The 22,127-nt window shown below is 39.7% G+C and overlaps 1 protein-coding gene across 5 annotated transcripts in view; it reads right to left on the reverse strand.

Annotated features, from left to right (window-relative positions):
- Window positions 1-22,127, reverse strand: part of slf1 (SMC5/6 complex localization factor 1) — a 33,529-nt gene that overhangs the window by 9,444 nt on the left and 1,958 nt on the right. For all 5 annotated transcript variants that reach the window (XM_006784089.2, XM_006784087.2, XM_006784086.3 and 2 more), the window contains exons 3-17: window positions 21,405-21,483; window positions 21,000-21,225; window positions 20,753-20,906; window positions 20,483-20,626; window positions 20,321-20,386; window positions 19,689-19,835; window positions 18,927-19,096; window positions 18,672-18,806; window positions 16,878-17,025; window positions 16,548-16,716; window positions 16,108-16,253; window positions 15,525-15,634; window positions 12,115-12,194; window positions 4,303-4,395; window positions 2,670-2,852 (exon numbers count right to left, since the gene is read on the reverse strand). In XM_006784089.2, the coding sequence (XP_006784152.2) occupies window positions 2,670-2,852; window positions 4,303-4,395; window positions 12,115-12,194; window positions 15,525-15,634; window positions 16,108-16,253; window positions 16,548-16,716; window positions 16,878-17,025; window positions 18,672-18,806; window positions 18,927-19,096; window positions 19,689-19,835; window positions 20,321-20,386; window positions 20,483-20,626; window positions 20,753-20,906; window positions 21,000-21,225; window positions 21,405-21,483 (2,050 nt within the window). The remainder of the gene's footprint in view (window positions 1-2,669; window positions 2,853-4,302; window positions 4,396-12,114; window positions 12,195-15,524; window positions 15,635-16,107; window positions 16,254-16,547; window positions 16,717-16,877; window positions 17,026-18,671; window positions 18,807-18,926; window positions 19,097-19,688; window positions 19,836-20,320; window positions 20,387-20,482; window positions 20,627-20,752; window positions 20,907-20,999; window positions 21,226-21,404; window positions 21,484-22,127) is intronic.

The following is a 22,127-nucleotide window of genomic DNA, read 5'->3' on the forward strand; positions in this document are numbered from 1 at the left end:
AGATACAGATAGCTGCTTCGTCTGACCTCTTTTAATTTGCTCTCTCTGCTGTTACTGAGGAAGGAAGGAAAAAAAAAAAAAGATCGGGGGGGAGCGCTCTCTTGTTTCCTCTCCGGGACTAAACAATCCCAGTCTAATTTATTTTTTGAGGACAGAATATGTACATGTGTTAATGGGAAAGTCGAATCAAATTAACTATAATTAGTCAAACTGAGAAGTGAGTTGAAGCAGAGGTATGTTACATGGGGGACTGGTTCAATGCTGGCAAATATCACTCCTCCCCCCAAAAAACACACACACAGTAACACACACACACAGACATTTTCCCAAGTCACCTGCTGCCACACCACCAGCAATGCCACCCTCTCCTGAACTCCGACACGCGTCATACTCACCTCAACCCTACTGAGCTCCGACTGCATGTGGCACGCAAACACGCAGACACACAAACTACTTTTGTTGTGACACATTTCTGCAAAAACCCGCATGTGAATTTTGCAAGCGGCGCACCCTGACTCCTCTAATCTTGTCAAAAAGACGTTAACAGACATCTTACGAGGCGATGCTGTAATCTCTTTGGACAGACACTGCAGCGCCGGATTGCATGTGAATTATGAAGGTTAGCAGTGGGGGCAGAGAGAGGGAGATGGTATATATGATCTAGAATTCATACAGTGAAGAAGCAGACAACTGCTACAGCTTCTGGGTCGCAATGTCAATCCTGTTTCTGTACCAAACAACATTTGCCATTTGCAGCATATTAGAAAACATCAACATTCTTGCCACGTTTTTATCGAATGGCTTAAACTATGACCAGTGTAAACATTTATAGGCTGGTCCAAATTAATGGCACCTTTTGGTTTGTCCCTCCATGATGGGTAAATATCTTTAGTTGTCTTTAAACACCCACTTCCTAGTCTGCGGCAGACACTTTCTGCCATAAAATGCCCAAATGGGCCGGCCCATCATGAGGTCAGTTTTCTCCCCCAAAACTTTTCAAACTGGAGAATAAATAGCATCACATGTGATGGACAAACTCAAATCGATGTGGAACATTGGTGGAGTGCCGCTTTAAAAGCGTTCTCATCAACAAGGTCCTTATTCTTCCAGCAGGGTAATTAAGATAAAACTGTGGCCTTGTAAATAAGGTCAAACGCGACATTCAATTGCTTGATACGCTTGACTACATTTGTTTGCTTTGTTGAACTCAAAGTTTATCTTGGCTACAGCAGCAGCGACACTGTGTATAAATTGTACACGTTTTTTCACATGAAATGCTAGAGTAAAAAAGTACTAAGGCTAATTCTGTGACGTTAACAATAAAAAAACAATAATCTATTAATACTAATAAAAATAACATCAATAATGTGGTCTTGTGCTGATTAGCAGAGTCTGTTTCAAAGCATTGGCCATACCTAACATATATTCACCTGTATACATAAATAAGTTTATCATTGCTTTAATATAGTTATACATTATTTAATATGTGAGCTGCTAGAAGGCCAAATGCATTTCCATTTATTGCTTTATCCATCCATCTACAGTGGTCCTATATACTCTGAAGCCTGTTACGCTGCTGCTGTCAGTGTAATATTTATAGAATAATTATGAACTTCAGTTAAACAAGTTCAGAACTTATACATATGCACAAGAATATTGTAATTTTTTAATTAAATGAATGTGTGAAATTTTCTTACTTTTATGTTTTACTCCATAGACACAGGAAATCACTCAAACATGTTAGAATTCAATCACCTTCCCACCATTTCAATATTTGTGATGTAACTGCAATATTTTAGATAAAATAATCTCAAATTTCAACACAAAATGTTGTCAATTTAAAAAAAATACAATAAACCTTCTGCTACAGTAGATTCTTACATATCAGACTTGGAAAGCAGACTTTTCTGTTCCTGCAGAGTGTCATCTGCAGCCTTTTGTCCAAATCTGCAAATCTCTATATAGGGAAGGATGTTATATTTACAAAGCTCTGCAACATCAACTGTCAGAGTCAAGAAATATATGATAATGACTTAGTTGTTGTAGAACACGTTGCAGAGCTAAGTCTTCTTGAGATTGAAGACTTGGATGATTTATGAAATGTTTCTCCCACTGATCTCTCTCTGGTCATTTATATATGTTGACACACTTATAAGAATCATAGTTTGAAGTCAAGTTATGAGGCTCTTTGTCAGTTTCCGACCAATGGATCACTAAGTGGACTTTGAAGACGTGGATGTAGGGTGAATTGTAATGGATTGTTAACATGATCCCATTCTACAGCCATACAGGATTTTATCAGAATTCACGCAAAAGCTTTCGAGCTATTGTGGCTACATAGAGAAAGACATAGACACGCCAACTCTATGCAAAGCATGAGCTCTTCGGGAGGGGGAGGGGGGGTAAGTATTGTTTGTTCAACCCTGGATCAAATGGTCATTTGAGTTGGTTTAACATTGTCTTTTCAGTTCGTTGTTTGCGCCACAGAGTTTGAGAACCATTCACCAAACTATCAATGTGTGACCAAGCTTACTTCGAGAACATTTGAGTATTGTTTAATTATTATAAAGCCAACATTTGTTATATTGCATAAGTTCCCGCCAACAGAATGTTAACAGCTTATACGCTGAAGCAGTCAGTCTGTGCATGTACTGCAAGAGTTTACTCGCCTGCATGTTCCAGCAGCATTTTGGCAATAGCCATGTGTCCATTTAGCAGGGCATCGTGGAGTGGACTCACTCCATCCACCTGATTATTAAGCACAGGGGAAGGGTGGTGGTGCAGCAAAGCTTCCACACTCTCGGTGCTGCCGTGGTTGCATGCCTCGTGCAGAGGTGTCCAGCCTGCATGGTCTATGTGATCAACAAACCGGAAACAGAAGCACAAACAATGCTGACTCAAAATGAAAGTCAAATGAAATGGGGAAGCAATGTTAATCACAGTTTAGAATATCCACCTGTTGTTCACCTCATCAAACAACCTGTGAAACACTCTCTGGGCTCTGGACTCAAATGGATCTATACTCCACAATTCCAAAATTTTAATTTCTTTTCTTTGTTTGTTTGTGTATGTCTATTTATTTTATCTCAGGGCTGATTCAACACATACAACAACATTCTCTGACATGCTTTGCATGTGGTAAAATACTTTTATATAGCTATTATGCATGCCAAGATCAAGTTTAAGGCATGTGCCATTATGATTTCAACCTTCATTCATCTGTTGCTTATACACACAAGTTTCTGTTTTGGTCTAGTAATGCTTCTGTTGTCTAGTTATTGGTTGCAAGACGTATTGTCACTCGACGTGTCAATCAATCAGCACATGCTAGGACAATACTATCTAATAACTTTTGTACAATGGGGCGAACTAATAGGAAGTGAAATGGCTCTGGTAGATCAGCTCTGCACATACACATCATCTACACATAATGGCAGGATACATGCAATATGCCTGAAACACAAATGACAACTAATGTTTTAGTAGTGTAAATATAAAGCAATGCAATGGAGGCACAGCATTCAAACATCATAAATGCTCACAACGCATAGGCTATGATAATACACAGCTACAAATCAAGAGTAAAAAAAGAATGTTTCAAAGAAACATTAAAATCTTTGCAGCATCTTTTCATGTTTTAATCCAGGATTAAAACACAGAAAGACAGACACATTCTAAAGACTAATAATAAAAAAGTAAAAAAAAAAAAATGACAGACAGATAATCTGCTGTAGTTGAGAAAAGAAAATCCTCTGAAAACCAAACATGCTCTGACTCAATTAGCATCAGGCCTTTTTTGGAGAAATCTGTAATGTGGCAGCAGTTATTTTACCATTTTGCCCCGTAGTTCTACTTGATCGCATTTTAGACTTAAGAATCCCCCATAACCCCCACCAAGATGCAAGTCAATTTAGTCTACTATTAAGGGGTGATTACAAAATCAGAGAAACCTTTGAAAACGGCACATTTCCATAAAAGGAGGGCAAGTCATTATATTTGACCTAAAGGGACTAAAGAAAGTCACTCTGAAATATCAAAAGGGATTCAATTCACTTAGCAAAGTGGCCATAAATCTATAAATCTGACACTCCAAACCCATCCTGCTCTTACTAGACACACCCTTTACATTTTAGCTAAAGGTTAAAGGCAATGATGATGACGCGCACACGCTCCTATTTCTTCTCTCCCCCTTTTTTTTCCCCTCCAGTGTTAATCGCTCTCCAAAACCCCAGAGCAAACAGTGGGAGTGAAGTGAGATGACAGTGAGATAGAGGTTATGGAAAAAAAGGATAGAAGTCTTACCTTTAACATTGATGTCTATGCCAGGAAGCGCCAAGATCTGAAGCACCGTTTCCACTTGGTTCCTCTTGCAAGCTCTGTGGAGGAGGGTCTCTCCTTCGACCAGGACGAGCACAACGGACAAACACACCCAAAAGAAAGAAGAGGCGGAAGAGAGAAATCAAAAATCAGGGTGTGCCTGATGTCCTTCCCATTGTCCCCGTCCATATGGTGAATACGCCAATTAAATACCACAGAAATGTCACCAAACACACACGAAAAAAAAAAATCCCTGACCTAAAAAGAGTACGACCCGCCAATGAGGTTGCGATTAAAGAGGAGTGATGAGAAAAAAGGGGGGAGATCTTTCAAGGGAGAGAAAAAAAAAAAAAAAAAAAAAAACACGGGAGGGAAAAAAAAAATTAAAGATGGAGAGTTGGGCTAATTCGCCTCGCTCTTTCCCTCTTTTATAGAGGGAGATTTTCCACTTACACCCCGTGCCCAACAAAGTTAATATCAGGGCAGTTGGTGAGTAAATGAATGTAGTGGTGAAAAAGTAGTCTCGCTTCCTGTTCACTCATCCCTATATTGTTACTTAAGAGGAAGTTATGGTAGACAGCCCTCGCACAAAGCCTCGAAAACGATTCTTCACAGATCCTAGGTTCAAAAGCTCTGCTGGGCATTGCCAGTGTCATCACGTGATATTTAATCAGCAAACTACTAGCGGGGGAGAAAAGAAAAAAAAAAACTCTCAAAAGACTCCATTTACATTTTTGTACACAATTTTATTCCACCCATTTCTTTTTTCCTCATTTATACTGCATTCCTCACTTTTTCAAATACAATATTAAATCAGGAATAAATTAGTGGGCCAGAGCCCCCTCTTTTCATGTATGGCTGAACTTCAGAGAGAAGTTAAAGGCCAAGCATGAGTGGCTCTGTGCTTGCCAGTATAACACAGAACTGCAAAGGCTGTAATAAATGCTTTACTAGCTCTCCCCAGGACGCCATCCCTGTACAGGGGCTCCACTCCAACGCACACAGAGCAAAGAGTGGGGCAAAAAGAAAAAAAAAAAAAAAATAGGTGGAGATGGGGGAGAGGGAGGGAGAAGAAGCGGTGAAGGGGACAGCAAAACGGTTCCTGCATTTCAAAGCATGCAGGCAAAATATTGAGAATGCTGGTTCGCATTCATTCTAAAGAATTTCTTTCTTCCAGGAAATGTCTTTGAGGTTGCAAAGATGTATTAAATGCCATCCACAATAGCTGAAAGGTTGAAAAATGGAATGGAGGAGAAAAAAAAGAAAGAAAAAAAAAAACATATGTTAAACGTAGGGATTCCAGTTCAGTTCAAATCCAGTTCAGACACGCATGGTTGGCACAGACAAATATTGCACATTTTCTTCATAAAGGTTTTGAATATTTGAACAATGACACAACCTTTGTACCAGCACAGATCATTTTGAGTCAATCGGCCATGATGTGACTCAAATGCAGACTTCCAGCTTTAATTCAAGAGCTTTAACATATTTTATTTGCATTAAGTATTTTGGAATCAAATTAATTTCTTTCTTTCTTTTTTTTTTAAAAAAAAAAAAAAAAAAAACAAAAAAACACACATTGGTACAAAATAACATTTTTAATATGTTATCTTTAATACTTGAATTCAGTGAATACCTGAAGTCTACAATCCATGGAGATCACCAAATACTGCATTCCATTCCTTGAGATGCTCTACCAGGTATTTTCCTGCAGCCACCTTCACTTGGTGCTCATTTGTGGGTCTCGCTGCCTTCAGTTATATCTGCAGTAACTGAAAAGCATGCTCTATTGGGTTGAGATCCGCTGATTGACTTGGCCATTGAAGAATATCTCATTCCATATGCACTGTGAAGCAGTTTTGCAGCATTTGGCTTAATCTGAGCAAAGTGCGACCTTGATCACTTCATGATTCATCCTACTACATCGATCAGCTGTCATGTCATCAATAAACAGTAGTGACCATGTTCTACTGGCAGCCACACAAGCCCGTGCCATAACATTGGGTCCACCATGTTTGACAGATGTGCTATGCGTCAAATCATGAGATGTTTTACTTTTTCTCTATACTTTTTTTCTTATCATCGTTCTAATACAAGTTCTTCTTGATTTCATCTTTCCTAAGAAATTTTCCAGAGCAGTGCAGCGAGTCCTTTAGATCTTTTCTGGTATAGCCTAATTTGGCCTTCATGTTCTTGAGTATAACCATTTTTTTGGACCTTGGTGTAAACCCTCTATATTTCCATTCATGAAGGGTTCTCTTGATTGTAGACTAACTATTTTTTGCCTTTCTAGCTAAGTGAAAATGTCCTCCTTTACTTGCATCAACATCTCTTTGGACTTTGTGTTAAGCGTTCCAGTGGGTAGCTGCCTAATGCTAGTTCAACATTTGGAATCAACTCAAGGTATTTTATCTTCTTAATTTGTAGTGAAATAACAAGGGAACAGGCATCACCTGGCCATGAAACCGCCTCCATAAGAGTAGCTGTAATTATTAAACAGTTAATGTATTACTTTTATTAAATTCCTTGAATTACAGCTGGAAATCTGCACCTTCACTCGCATATTTGTTTGAAATAAAACCCACACTGGTGGTGTACAGAGGAAAATTACAAAAATTGTGTGGCTATCCAAACACTTATGGACCTAACTGTAGATTATTTGAGAAGTAGTGAAGAAAATAGAGGATGGAGTGATCTGTAGGTTGTCCTTGGAACAATGCATATCAGCCAAACTGGCTTGCCAATCACATGGCAGTAACTCAGTGCATTTAGGCATGTAGACATGGTTAAGATGAACTGCAGAAGTTCAAACCAAGTATCAGAAGGGGGAAGAAAGTTGATTTAAGTGAATATGAAGACAGTTTGGTTTGATCCGGTGACAGATGGGCTGGGATTTTCCCCAAGAAAATGTCCTGTGAGCAGCAGTTGATGTCAGTGTTGTTGAGTGTTGATGTCAGAGGTCAGGAGTGCCAGGTGTCATGCCTGTCAACTAAGAACAGGAAACTGAGGATGGAATTCACACAGGCTCACCGAAATTGGACTATAGAAGAGTGAAAAAACTTTGCCTGGTGTAATGACTCTCAGTTTTTGCTCCAACTTTTAGACAGAATTTGTCATGAACAACATGAAAGCACAGATCCATTCTGATGGCTGCTTCCAGTAAGATAACACACAGTATCATACCGTTCAAATCATCTCAAAGTGGTTTCCTGAATATGACAATGAGTTCAGTAAACTCAAATGGGCTTCACAGTCACCAGATCTCAACCTAATTGAGCACCTTTAGGATTTGGTGGGACAAGAGATTAACCTCATAGATGTGCAGCCGGCAAATCTGCAGCAACTGTATGATGCTGTCATCTCAATGTGGACAAAAAAACAAAACAAAACAAAAAAAACACACACAAAAAACAAAAAACAACCTATGAGCAATGTTTCCAACACCTTCTTGAATTTATGCAACCCAGAACTATTAAGGTGTACCTAATAAGCTGCTTAATTTGTTTTTGTTTTTTCTAAAGATGCACCATAAAGTTTAATACAATAATTATGTGTCAGTGGTCATTTACAGTGCACAGTTGGGCATTAAAAACAGTGACATATTTGTTCGAAATTTATTTACTCTATTTGTTTCTGGCACGATGGAAGAGGCTTTTGGTAATGAGCAAAAGTACCCAGGTCACTAATTAATGTCGACGATGGAGATGAAATCAGAAATGCATAGATGAAAACAAACAAATAAATAAATACATTTTTGGAGGAGGCAGAGGTCTGGCAGAGCACCCAAGGTGAGGAAACACAGTAACTGGTGAGATTCATGGGTTCTGGACCTGAAGCAGTCATTAACTGCAAAGGATTTACAACCAAGTACTTGCAACCCGCCTTCCCCCACATTACTTTTGATTCTGTGAAAATATCAGGACTATTTAGTAAAATGTCTCAGAATTGCTCAGAATTTTTAATTCAACTACATATCCACTGAAATTAAATGAAAGATCTACGCTATTTCCACCTCTTACCTGCTTCATACACCTCTGTGGAGGTGTTCAGAGAGAATTACACAGTCTGCTTTTGGACTTGAATGCTGCTCAAAAATCATTGCAATCATGAGATAAATCAGTTCATTAAGAACTCCATCAGAAAACAGAGCAGGTAATAAACTATTCAGACAAGTCAGATTAGAGTGTGCTATGATTTGCTGCAATAATGTGCAATAATCTTTATTTTGCACTGCATATTAAACCTCAGTTATTTGATGGCATGACATCATAAAGAAGGTAGTCTGGTTGTTACAGTTTCAGCGTCAGTAACGAGACCAATCAGTCAAGCAAACCAATATTTCCAAGCTAAAAATCAAAAACACCCAAACTACAGTACCTAATGAGTAAGCTATACTTTGTGGCACGTCAGTGTTCTACATGGGCTGCTCTGCTATTACCGAGCACTAAAACGCAGTGATTAAACACCCATTCCACTACACCCCATGTGTACACATCCTAGCAAATGCCAGGGCCAATCCACGCACTGTTAAATCACTTTAATGGTTCCAATTTGGACACAACGCCTCTATTATAGGGGTAATTGCATGCTCAGCATTTACAAGCACGGAAAGGATAAATCCGCCTGTCCTTTTCTATAAATCCCCTGTTTCACACTTTAATAGAAAAGTTAAATGTATGTGTTGCTCTTTATATCCCTCAGTCTGCTTGCTACACTCCTGTAAAGCACTGCTTGGCCTGCTGATCCCTGGACCAAAAAGCCGCTCAAAGCCTGTAACAATGCTATTTGTAAGGAATGTGTTTGAAGTGTATTCTGTGCCAGTTACTGGATATATTTAAAACTATTTGAAGACTTCTACTATTGCTACCTCTGAAAGCAACGGCAGGAAAATAATTCCCCAAGTGAACATTACTGCTTCTTAAACTGTGCCTCAGATGCATTTACTGGCAATAAACATTTCAAAATTCCAATGGTGAATGATAACTCCATTAAAATCAGTCAAAAACAACACTGGTCAGCAACATCTATGTCACCCTCTCTGCCAACAGGAAACATTCAGACAGAAATACAGTGTCTCCAATAAGAGCAAGCAAAGATCTATATACTTGCATATTATGCAACATAATATTCCTAAAATACAACTCTATAGGTGGTAGGAATGATCCCTGTAAATGGCTGTAAGCAGTGATGAACTTTCATCAAACTGCCGCTGAATAAACGTTAAGTAGCAACTCTTAAGCCAACACACAGGTCATTAAAGCACTGATAACATTACCGTATGACTGCACTTGTGTGTGATAAAATTGAAAGCTACAAAATGAGTAATAAAAACTTGTGTAACTCTTTAAGCCGATAAATGTCTTTGTGTTTGAATGAATGTTTTTATGTTTCCATGTTAAAATGCCCAGCTTTACAGCAGGAATAAACATGTTTACAATGTGGAGCAAAAAACTGTTCAGGTATAACGCAAATCAGAGTTTATACAATATTAACCAACTCGAAAGTCAATATTTGGCATTACCAACTTTATTCTTTTGAGCTGAGCTGTAAGTAGACTTCAGAAATAGTTCTCCTTGGTTCCTGAAGCACATCAAGATCATCTTATGTAGTTAATAATAATACTGAGGTCCGAGCTCTGACCGATTCTGTTTCATCGTGTACTTTTCTATCCAGGCTTTAACTGGATTGGTAGATTGATTCAACTCATGTCCTCAGTCAGGTCCTTCCTGAATTTGTTTCTATTTCTTAAAGACAAGACTTTCAGACAGTGTTTATCTGCTGTACATGGTTCTTAGGCCTGGCAATTCTAAATTGTCCACTTGTCCGGTTCTTCTATTTTATTAAGGACGCACACAGAATGGCTGGGTTTTTGGCTAAAAACTCTTCGGGAATCACTTTGTTAGTGCAAACATACAATTTGATGCCTTTCAGATTGTGTTCCATTTGGTTGTTGTTGTTTGTTGGGTTTTTAAATAAATGGGATCAAATTCTGTGATTTTACCATGACCTGCTAGTATCAAAGTACCTAAAGACACCATTTAAAACTGATTCTTTGCACAGTTCTTTGTTATGTGTATACACAATAACTGGTTAGTCTACTGAATTAGGTATCCTTTGATGCCTGAATGATTCATAGGCCAGTGTTAAGTGGCTTAACAAACAAAAAAAACCCCAAAAACAATTCAACTGAAAATGATCGGGTACAAAGACCGGAATGAAATAGAGTGAAAAAGCAGGGAGTGTCCAGAGAAAAACTTCGAAAGACCTTCAGAAAGTCTGGAGAACTATTGCTCAAGAGCAATTTAAAAAGCTACAATAAAGTCTGGATATCCTTGGAAACCAAATATAATAAAATGAAGGGTGGTGCATGATGTTTGCACAGTTGCACAGTTTGCACAGTAAGTAACTTGGCAACCGCTATAGTTGTCAAATACCTCCCCATGCTATGGGGTATACCTGTTTTTTTTTTTAACCAATGGCAATCTTCGTCCCTTTTCAATACTTATTTCTGGTGGGTAAAGCTGTGTAGCATTGCTTTACAAGTTAAAGAATACCGAACGCACCTTTTGAACTACGCTCTGTAAATGTTGACCTTAATGGTTTGTTTCAGAAATGATGTGCCGCTAAACGCAAACAGATTTTAAACAATGAAAACTCAGCAGTTCTTGTTTGACAGTCTACATACAGTACATTAGGGCTGATTAAAATGGAAATCTCTACTGAGCTTCCACAAGCAAAAGCGGGACTACAAAAGAGAAGTTCATCCCAAATCCCTCAACCCCTCTCAGCTACTGTGACAAAGATACAGAAGTTCCAGAAGGCGAGACAGATGCTCCAAAGCAAAGATGTGCAGAATATAAGAAAGCAAGTTTACATATGTGGGTGAAAAGCCTGTAACGGAAAGAGAGGAAGGAAGGGAGGGAGGGAGAGAATGGGATGAGTCGAGAAGGGATGAGAGGGCGAGAGGGAAGTATGCTGTGCCGATGGTTCATCAAAAATTAATGCCAACCACATCGGTATAGAGATCACGTAGTGGAAAAACAACACATGCCAACAGCCTTGAGTCTCCTGCCTCAGCCTTCACCCCCCCTAACCCCACACCCACTCCCTTTCCTTTACCCTCCACCCCTCCTTTGCACCAGCACAGGGCCTTTCTGATCAGGTGGAGGGGGGAGATATGAGCTTTGACACCTTCGAGAGTTCACACAGAGTGCCATGCCTCTAATTGCAGGAAGTTCCACCAGTGCAGCCGCTGTATATTTAAAAGTGCTACCCTAATTGCTGCATTTAATGTCTCCAAAATGGAGATCTGAGCCACACTGTGCGTACTAATATCTGTTATTGTTTTGTGTGTGTGCCCCCCATTATTTCTGTCCCTGCGATTTATCCATTTATCTGTTAGGGTTTTGGGTTTTTTGTTCAGTTTTTTTTTAAGGTGAAAAAGACATGACGAAAAATCAAAACAAAACAAAAAGTGCAGTCTAGAATTTCAACGCAGATATAACAAGTAGAGAAGGCACAGCACTGAGGCGTTATTATGGTCCAAAGTCTGCCACAAACATACATGGCGGGCCCGCTTATGCAGTCAAGCTGCTCATAAAGCTGACTAGAAGGAAGTGTGGTTCGATGCAAATCAATCACTTTTGCCATGCATTATGTGCTCTTCATTAAACCGAAAGTGATGACAGCGCTATCATGTTCCTGATGACCTACTGTAGTGCATCAGTCCATTAAAAGTCCACTCCTTGCAAATGTGAAGCTATGCTGTCGAACAATGGGTGCATGCACATGCTGTACCTGCTGCGTTGACTCTGTTCAAACCTCTGGGGGTGTTCTCTTTCTCCGAGCAGGTTTCATTCTCCAAAGAGTTTTGAGGTCTGTATGGAGACAAAGAATGTGGCCCAGAAGAGTTAATGAGAAAATACACACATGCTGTATTTATAAATCTCTTCAAATTAAAAAAAAAAAAAAAAAAAAAAAAAAAAAAGTGATTACCCATGATTCATGTAAACAAGAGCAATTGACCATTTGAGCATGACTGCAGGGAGACCCAGTGGTGGAGAAAGTGGAACCAGCATCACTGTACTGTGAAAATTGCCATTAGCAAATGAATCCCTCATGGCACGATATCATCTTATATGAAATCTGACAATATCTGTCAAACCCCTACTGTGTTGGCCACACACACACTTCACACAACTAATCCTCTATTCCTGTCTCCAAAACACTTTTCCTCCCACTTAACGCCTCAAACGCAGAGACGAAGAATTCAATGTGAGCAAGCACATTAGGAGGAATAACTAGTAAAAGAAAGTGAAGCCTCTTCAAAGTAGTGGCGTGCTAATAGCTGTGGGCTGTCACTAGTCCTGTGTGTAGGTATGGAAGATCTGCCTGCGTGAAGCCTGACAGGTGTCTTGTGTGTATATGTATGTGCACATGCGCATGCGTTGCATTGAAGTGGAGTGCCATCCGTATTACAGGGAAGAGGCTTGTTCCCTGGTAATTGGGTTGTTCAGAAGCCAGGAAGGAGCTCCCAGCAGTGAGGAGGAAACACACGTCCTGTCACGTTGCTTGTTATTAGCAAGGACAAGGCTGAGAAGAGATGAGACAAGCTCTGTGTGCATGTGTGAGAGAGTGCGCGCGAGAAAGTGACTCCATAACAGTGTCTATGTTGAGGGTGTCTCACATTTAACCACTTCACCCAAGTGTCCCCTGCCCATACAGGCAGTGGAAGTTGACAGTACTTGGCTTGTATACACCCCGGTCTCTTCTTTCCTCATGGTCTACTTTAGGAGGCCAGTCTGCTGACAGCAGCCCAGCTATCAATCAAGAGCCTGCAGCAGCGTGTGCCCTTGGAAGCAAACACTAAAGAAACGTAGGAGCAGTCATTGAAATAATGCAGAAATGCTGGTCAAGTGCTGAAAGAAAGCAATTTATGGGGTTTTTCTTACTAATCATAGCAAAAGAAATCCTTCCCCCTACTTTTTATCTGTCTTCACTATAAAAATCTTATTGAATCTAGCTGATCCTTTTATAGGCTTTTCTTAAAACCCTAGCTGATATTTGGAAGTTGGGACTTGTAGAGAGGTCTGGTCAGAGAAAGAAAGAAAACACTATAGTCAAGTGGGCTGAAACGATTACAGCAACGGAAAGAGTATGACTAAGCCAGCACAAAGAAAACCACAGTTTAATTACAGCTTCCCTTCTGCTAACAGCACTCCATGCCATGCAACCAGCCACCTGGCAAATCAAATGGCCCTCTAAGCAGTCGGTCAATCAGCCACCCTGTCAGCTTGGTGTAACTTGGACACATGCCCTGTTGCTGGCCTGTCTGTTGATGCGGAAGAAACACGCTCACAATATCTCAAATAGAACTACAACATCTTTGAGTCAATCAAAAACAGCCTAATGCATTCTGAAAGTGAGAGGTGAGGGAGGAGAACTTGCAACTCACCCGGTCGACCACGAACCAACCAGTCCTTCCTGTCTTACGACTGAGCACTCTCACAACAAACATAGCTGATTTTTTTTTATATCTATAATGTGTTTTTCCTTTTGTTTTGTTTTTACTTCTTAGCAGTTTTTCATCATGTAGGCTATTGTATAGAATATGCAGTGTGTCATATGCATAAATGCTTTAACATAAAATGTGTTAATTGATTAAGATTGTCAAGATCACTGCAGCTATGTACAATATCACGAATTTAACCATGAAAACCAGAAAACAAGCTTCCCGTCTTGGTTTCTGTTCTCAGCTCATCACAGGCTTTGTCATTTTGATTTCATTCTTTCTTTTAGGGTCAAATGATTTTACATGCCCTTTGGCATTTCTTTATCTCATCCACACAGATTCCTTTCCTTGTTTCATTTATTTCTTCACATGCCTATGTCAAAATAAAGTAAACCCCTTGCAAATACAGGGAAAGCAGAAAGTAGAAACGGAGTAGGGACGGAGGGGAAGAGAAGATCTGGTCTGTGCATGAACCAGTAGCCTTCACATGAACCTGCTCCCTGGTGACTCCTGCCCTTTTCCAGGCCAACTACCTGCTGGTGAAACAGCAGATGTCTGATATGGGGTATGGATAAAGTGTGTGCATGTGTGCGTTTGCAGTTAGAGAGGGATTTAATATGCAAGAGTAGACCAAGAGAGATTTGGGAAGGGGGGGGGGGCTTGAGAGCTGGTGGTCGTGGTGATCGTATGGGAAGACACAAAGGCCTGATGGGCTACCCAAGTCTATCTGCGGCTCCCTCTCCATATCAGAGTGTGTGTGTGTGTGTGTGTGTGTGTGTGTGTGTGTGTGTGTGTGTGTGTGTGTGTGTGTGTGTGTGTGTGTGTGTGTGTGTGTGTGTGTGTGTGTGTGTGTGTGTGTGTGTGTGTGTGTAACTTCCCCGTGCACCCCTCCTGTCAGCCAGCACACACTGATAGGATCAGACCTGGGTACGACCCATCACATGCCAACTCCTCTCGCTCCGTCTGACCTCTATTTGTCTGTCTCCAGCTTTCCCTTAGTCCATTCATGCATCTCTGCTCCTCACCTCCACACACTTCTCCTTTCACCAGGTGTTCCTTTGTTCCTTTTCGCTCACATTTCTCAAAGGATCTGTTCATTTTCACTTGTTTGGCCTAATGCTATGCTTCCTACCGTGAACTATGTGAGAAGAATCCAGACAATGGAGGCACAGAAAACTGCTGGTCGACTACATCAGCTATTTTAGACACAGACAAGCCAACAAACATGGTACAATAACCAACTTTACAGGGTGGCAGCTTTTCATGTGTATTTTTTTGCTAAAAGATTACTAGCAACATGCTTTCTGCTATAGGCATTTGACTATATCTTTAGTAGATATGCAGGCTCTAAACAAGGTTAGACAACTAGACATTGATATGATTGATAGTCACAATTTTCTGCAGTCAAAAAAATAAAAAAGTTAACTAAACACACTGCCACTGGGAATCTCTAAGCTCATCTTCAAAACTTAATACATTTCAAGAAGTTTGGCAAATGTAAATCTAATACAAGACATTGAAGTGCTATAGCTTATGCAAAGTTAAACATTTGAACATCATACTGGAATTTTAAACCAGACATTTGTGCAGCCTCCACCTCTGTGTGTAAGCCCCTCCATGTTTTGCTCCAGGCTCTTGTGAGAATGCACAATGTGGACTTAACGGTAGCACAGACAGACAGCTGCGTGTAACTGACCTGCAGTCGGTCCCCTGACTAGTGCAGCTGTGTGAGCTGGGCTCAGTCCTGAGGCGAGTACCACTGGGACTCAGAGCCAAACTTCCCAGAGCAGGCAGGTAGAAAAGCACCTGTCAGAAGTCACACAGATATACACAAGGTCAGACAGTGTCTTAACACTGCAAGTTGATATGTGCGTCCTTGGGGAATTGAGGAAGCACAAAGTCACCAATGGAGAGTGAGAAAGCCAGATGTTCTAGTGCAATATAATATTCTGGTTAGACGACATCAGAAATCATTTCATGGCACATAAGGGCAAATGTAATCTATACCAGTTTTCAAAACTGTCATTAACTAATGCAGACCAACTGTGTGTTTTGCTTCTAACACTAACTTAAAGTAGGGGAAAAGAGAGAGAAAAGCATTATTTTTTTGTGTACAATTATATCAGACACTCAAGAAACCACTGTGAATCCAAAAAGAAATTCCAGAGTTTCAGTTAAAAATGGAAGATGATCACAAATGTACCAGAAGTAGAAATGACAAAATCTGCCAAAGGGAATAAGGAATAAAGGACAGGGAAACATGGGAACAAGAACCGCACCATTTTCTTGAGTGACAGAGGTTCATCTCCTATAGTGCATCCATTTCTGCAGCAGAGATTCCTGAATATGGCATCAGCCACCATCAACTTAAGCCTGGTAGAGCGAACCCTGATAACCAGCTCTACCAAAATATTCGGAGATAAATCTATGGGGGGAAAAAAACACAGAGGAAAATCAGGTAAGAGAGCATCTTTTTAGAAGAGATTTTTGTTTTAGAATAAAGAAAACTGACCCCTTCGTGTTAAACTGTACAAATAAAAGAGAGACAATTCTGCTAAATAAAGTTTTTAAACTGCTTAAACGACTTCTACCACTTTTTAAGTAAAAGAAAATGAAATTCAGAAACCAAACTTTGAACTTAGGACAGAATTTACATAACAGAAGTTTTGTTTTTCTTAATATGCTTCCTGTTCTCAAGTTTCAGTTTTTAATCACTTACCCTGGCTAATGACAGCAAGATATTCTGACAGGTCTTTTAGGCCTTTTTCCACTAGTGTCTGGTTTAATTTGAAATGCTGCTGACACCAAAACTCCACCAACACAGACAGGAAATCCAGTAGGGTGTCTGCCAAGTGCAACTTCTGCTTCTCATCCCTCTCGGCGTACTCCTTTAGAAAAGATAAACAACAATTTGAACCTAGCGAGCTCCATGAGCAACAGTAACTTTATTCATGAGGTCAGACTACAAATCGGCTGTCAATTATGGATCAAAATAAAATATTCTGAATGACTGAGCACATTATCCAATAAGAATATCAAAGTAAATTACAGCCATGGCAGCCTGTATCAAAAGCTGCATTAGTTGTTTTACAGCACTGGACAAGAGGGTGGAGCGCTCCCACACAGTCCAGAAGGTTCTATAGAGCAAAGATCCTGATGCTGATGCTGGAGAGGCTCCCTGGAGCTGCACAAACTCTCTAAGGAAGGACAAAAACCAGAAGTAAATAAAGATGGACAACCTGAGGCAAACACTAGAATGAATGTTTCAAAAAATAAAACGATGGCTAATTACAATAGCAGCAAAAACATAGATGTAGTACAAGTACTATTTACTTTCAAACAGCCACAACTGCAAAAAGTACAACAAATACAAACATTTTTGCATTTGTGTAGTTTTATTGAAGAATCAGTGACTCACTCTCAATCTGTTTATTTGGTATGAATGACAATTCATCAATTCTATTTACCTGTTATCATGTGCGATTAGGCCTGCAAGTATTAGGATGATGATGCAAATTTTGTAGTAAAAAAAAAAAAAAAAAGATGAGCTAAAAAAATTATTAAAATAGAGACTTTCAGTTTTTATTCATGGGGTACAACCAAAGTACTTAATTATCTGAATAAGAACTACAATAATTTTTATACATAGCCTCCTGATATTAAAAGTAACTGGACGACTGAGTGGCAAGCAGTTTCAAGGTCACATGACACATGTTGGCCGTTCCCTCGTTATTCAATGACCTAACGCTTCTGTCACCTAACCCCAGCAGGTGACAGAAGTCTACATTAAGCAGGAAAAAAAAATCTCAGAGGGAGCAAAAACATTATGTGTAGTACATTTTTAAAAACAAGCTCAGAAGCACCAAAGGTCCTAAAAGACCACAGAAGACAGCTAAGGTAGATGATTGCATAATCCTTTCCTTAGTTAAGAAAAACAGTAAAGACCTGGCAGAACATGTCATGGGAGGAAACACAACATTTGGTGAAGTTCATGGGTTCAAGACTTCAGGCGGTCGTTGTTCACATAGGATTTTCATCCAAGTATTAAAAAAAAACAATAATTAATAAAAACAACATCAATTTGAAATTAAGCTAGTTTGTTCAATTTCTTTTGAGCCTCTGGAAAAAAAAAACTAACAACTAAAAAAACAAAAGGAAGCTATGAATAAAAAAAGGAAAAAGGCTGTAATTCCTAAACAGCTAATAGAATTCAATTGCAATTGAATTAAATCTGAAAGTCTGGACTTCAATCGCATGTAGATTAATTTGTGGCAGCATGAAGCAAAATTCCAAAAATATATGTAATTTTCCAAATACTTAAAAACCTTACTGTATCAACTCCAGCTAAACTACAGTGATTGTTAAGAATTTCTACACGTATGTCCTTGCAATACAGATTATGAGCTTTGTGACTAACAGAATAGGAGAAATCAACTCTAAAGCTGTTTTCACACATGCACTGCAACCCTGAACTTGACTAGACATTACCCATAGGAGCTGCGTGTGAGAACACAAATGTCCTAATCATTTGTATCAGACATTAAACAGACTTTACCCTGCCAGCTATCCAGCACAAAGTCTTTATAATGTTCGACAGAGTCCTTGTAAGAGTAAGGCAGCTCTGCCTCCTGCATGATGTGTGAGTGCCCAACCAATTATTTAAATTCTAATTATATTGAGATATAATAATGAGAACACGGTCGAAGTGGACATGTCAGAAAGGGCAACTTCAAGCAATGATTCTCCCGACATGTGTGAGGTATTCACGTGTGAAAACTGATTGATTTAAAATAAATAAATAAAAAATGGTTCTTTCTCCAACTGAGTTTATTTAAACTGTTACCCGGCAGTGACTGAGTGGAGCTCCCCCTGGAAGATCTTCAGGAAGAGAGTCAGGATGTAACAGTGGAAGTGTAACAATGTTGGAAGGCCAGGTCCAGGAAGTGCGTGACAGGTCTCTTCACTAGACATAGAATATCTGGAAGATTAAATATTTGTAAGATTACCACAACTGCTACCTACTAGAGTGTTTGTTCACTACACATCACATGGTTACTCTTCATTTTTGCAGTATAAAATTATTAGCAGGAATAATTACCTGATGGCTGTCTCTAGAAAAGACCACAAGCCCTTCTTACACCGAGGACACTGCAGCACTTGAGTAAAATACTGTTTCACTGACTTGGGAGCCATCCAGGGAGGGTTGGTAATAAGCAGTTTATCAAGGACCTGCTGGAAATTTCTCATGAAGACAGATGTGGCGTTACCCTGTGACATAATCAGCACACAACAACTGAGTTCCAGTTGGTTTGAATGCGGGGATGTACATACAGACTTAAAATTCAGTAAAGCTACAATTTATTTATTTTCTTAAATAATGGATGTGATGATGCCAAGAATGTAATCAGAGCCAAACAATAATTTAAGTTTTTGTTTTGTTCTTTTTAAATAAGTAAATAAGTAAAAGTTAAGTAAAGTAATTAGTAAAACTTATTTCCAGCTGGTCCAGGATGATGCAGAGTAAATACAGTATGTTTGATTGCTATCACTGTGCACGCTCTTGTTCTGATTTTGAACTGTTGATCACATAAAGTTAAATATTTGATGGAAATGTGAGGATGTGATGAGATCTGATATTTCACAGACTAAATTACTTATCAAAAAAAGGTACAATAACTAAATGAATTATGAGTTACATCTCTAAATTACAGTTTAATCAAAAGACAGTAAAACCAATAAAAAGACCTCTCAAAGCCAGCTATCCACACTCAAAAATGTGGAGCAAGTTATACTTTTGTGCAGCCCCTGAGGATATTGCACTAGCAGTAGGTGGGAGTTTCTGCAGTATGGTAATGCCTACCTGCTGAGCGTATTCTAAGAGGGAGATCAGGTGCGGCGCCGGTGGCAGGAGGCCTGGGTACACACCGCTTCTGATTGAGTCCAAGGCTTCAGTGAAGAGGCCACACTCTATCATGCAGCCAACATTGCTGAAGTCCATTTTTGTTGCCTGGAGAAATACAAGAACAATGATAAAATTCAAGGGGTATATGGAAAGCAGAAGGAAACACAGCACTCAAAGAGATGGATGGCAGAAAGACGAGGGGAAAAAAAGTTGAGGGCAGAAGGGTAATGGAAATAGGAAGTGAACGGGCTTTAAAAGTTCTTGGGGGTCATTTCTGACTGTCTGTTATGGGTAAATGGCATATGGAAAAACATGAGCACTTCTATTAGCAATATCCACTTGGGTAAGGTATGGACAGGACAGTGGAGAGTATTGTTAATAGGCCTGCCAATCACAACTCTCAGATCAGCTGACAGTGGTGGTTAAATTGTGACCTGGGTATGATACGCCCTTGCTCTAGATGTCACTTTCCATTGAAATGCATGACATAAAGGAAATTAAATGACCTGATCCTCTTGATGAAACATATAGTTATTGTAGAGATGTACAGTAGTGATCAAGGGTGGGGGTTGATATGTCTGCACATCTACCTGAGCCAGGGGACTATAGGGGTCATGGTAGCCCAAATATTCAAGGAAGCACAGTCTTGGCTGGCCCTAGAAGCAACAAAAAGAAAGAAAAGAAAATGATAATAATGTCAAGAAAACACAAAACCACTCATAAAAAAAACAAAAAAAAAAACAAATACACACCACTTGTTTGATATATGTCTTAAGCTCCGCCTCCAAAGTAGAGAAATTGTCCTTCACATCTGCTGGATGAGCCTCTTGCTCTTCTGTTATGTTGAAATTCATATCCACACGATTGCTTTGACCCCCAAACAATAGGCTTTCAGTCTACAAGATAATTTTTTTAACATGAACTGTTTAATAAAGATCAGGATATGTGCCCATATAAATGAAGACCATATAAAATATTTAAATCACCACCCCCCCAAAAGAAAATGCATTCTTATGACTTACCCCAAAGAGGTGCTGGACTATGTGGCTCACAGGGTAACAAGGAGCACTGTGGGATTTTGAGGATTCTGTAACGGGTTTCGCCATGACATGAGTAATAGAGGCATAAGAGGGGGGAGGGCAGTGATATACCTCAGCCCTGCCTGCTTTTAGGAGTCTGTGAATGAATAAAAAAAACCCAAAAATGTATTAATTAACCAGACACTCATTTTATTTGAACATGGGTTAAAAGAGAACAAGGGCTTGTAACCGTTTGAACATTGCTCTGCGTGTGGACCCTTGGACCATAAGGAGCACCCTCCAGCCCTGAAAGGCCCCTTTCAGTCTCCCACTGGCCACTTTCTCTCTCCACTGTTTGACAGGGTAGAAGGCAGCGGAGGAACCTGTGGAAATGGCCACCTCATAGGGTTCCTCTGCGAGCCAGGAGCCATTCTTAACACTGTCCAGCACGTAGTCGGGAGTTACAACCCACTTTCCTAGCAAGAGACGAGCAGCAAGAGGGAAGAAATTCAATAAAATGTGTTATGTTACCTCTAGGACTTAAAAAACTTAAGAAACAATGAAGCATTTTATGGCTACATTAAATGTATGTAGGCTAAAACAGCAACAAAAACAAAGATCCACTGACATGAAATTCACAGCCATCATGACTCACCTGCAGCACAAGCTGCCAAAAACTTCTCGCTGGACAACACCTGAGGGATTATGAGATGGGTGCAAGTGTGCTGATATACCTATAAGAAGGCAGTTTAAGGTGGTTATATGTAATCATCACAAGACAGTTTTGCAAGTGGAGCTTGTCAATAACGCAACAGTTGCAGTTTGAAATCAACAACAGATGTTCAGTGCAACTAACAGTGTTCCACTTTTAGGTGGATCCCCAGTTCATTTATTCACATTTATCATGTAAGTTAATAGATGAGGATGCTAGGTTGTACCATCTGATTTAGCTGCAAATCGGGGCAAAGTAATCCGCTCCCCTTTGACATTTATAGTTTTTGTCTGAAAATTCCCTAGTGCTTCTTAAACAGCATTTCTACACTAGCTTTGCTCAAATGCTCAAAATTTGTAAAATCATGTGAAAACCGAGAGCTACCTTCCAACTTACACACAGTATAAAAACTTCAGCAAGAGTTTGAGCTGTCACAGGAGAAAGCTTCATGACAAAAACAGAAAGCAAACAGTTTAGACTTGAGAAAAAGAATTGTTGATGCACAAAGTAGGAGATGGATACAAAGTTATCACAGTGTAAAGACCCCAGAACAACTTCCAAGAGACTAGTGAATGACTTAGCCAAGTTGTAAATTGTATACTCAAAGAAGGCAATCATTAGACACCTGCACAAGAATGGACTGCGAGGTTGCAGATGAAGAAAAAC

This window comes from Neolamprologus brichardi, chromosome 12 (genome assembly GCF_056152115.1).
Source record: "Neolamprologus brichardi isolate AB-2024 chromosome 12, ASM5615211v1, whole genome shotgun sequence".
In the NCBI taxonomy this organism is placed as follows: Eukaryota; Metazoa; Chordata; class Actinopteri; order Cichliformes; family Cichlidae; genus Neolamprologus; species Neolamprologus brichardi.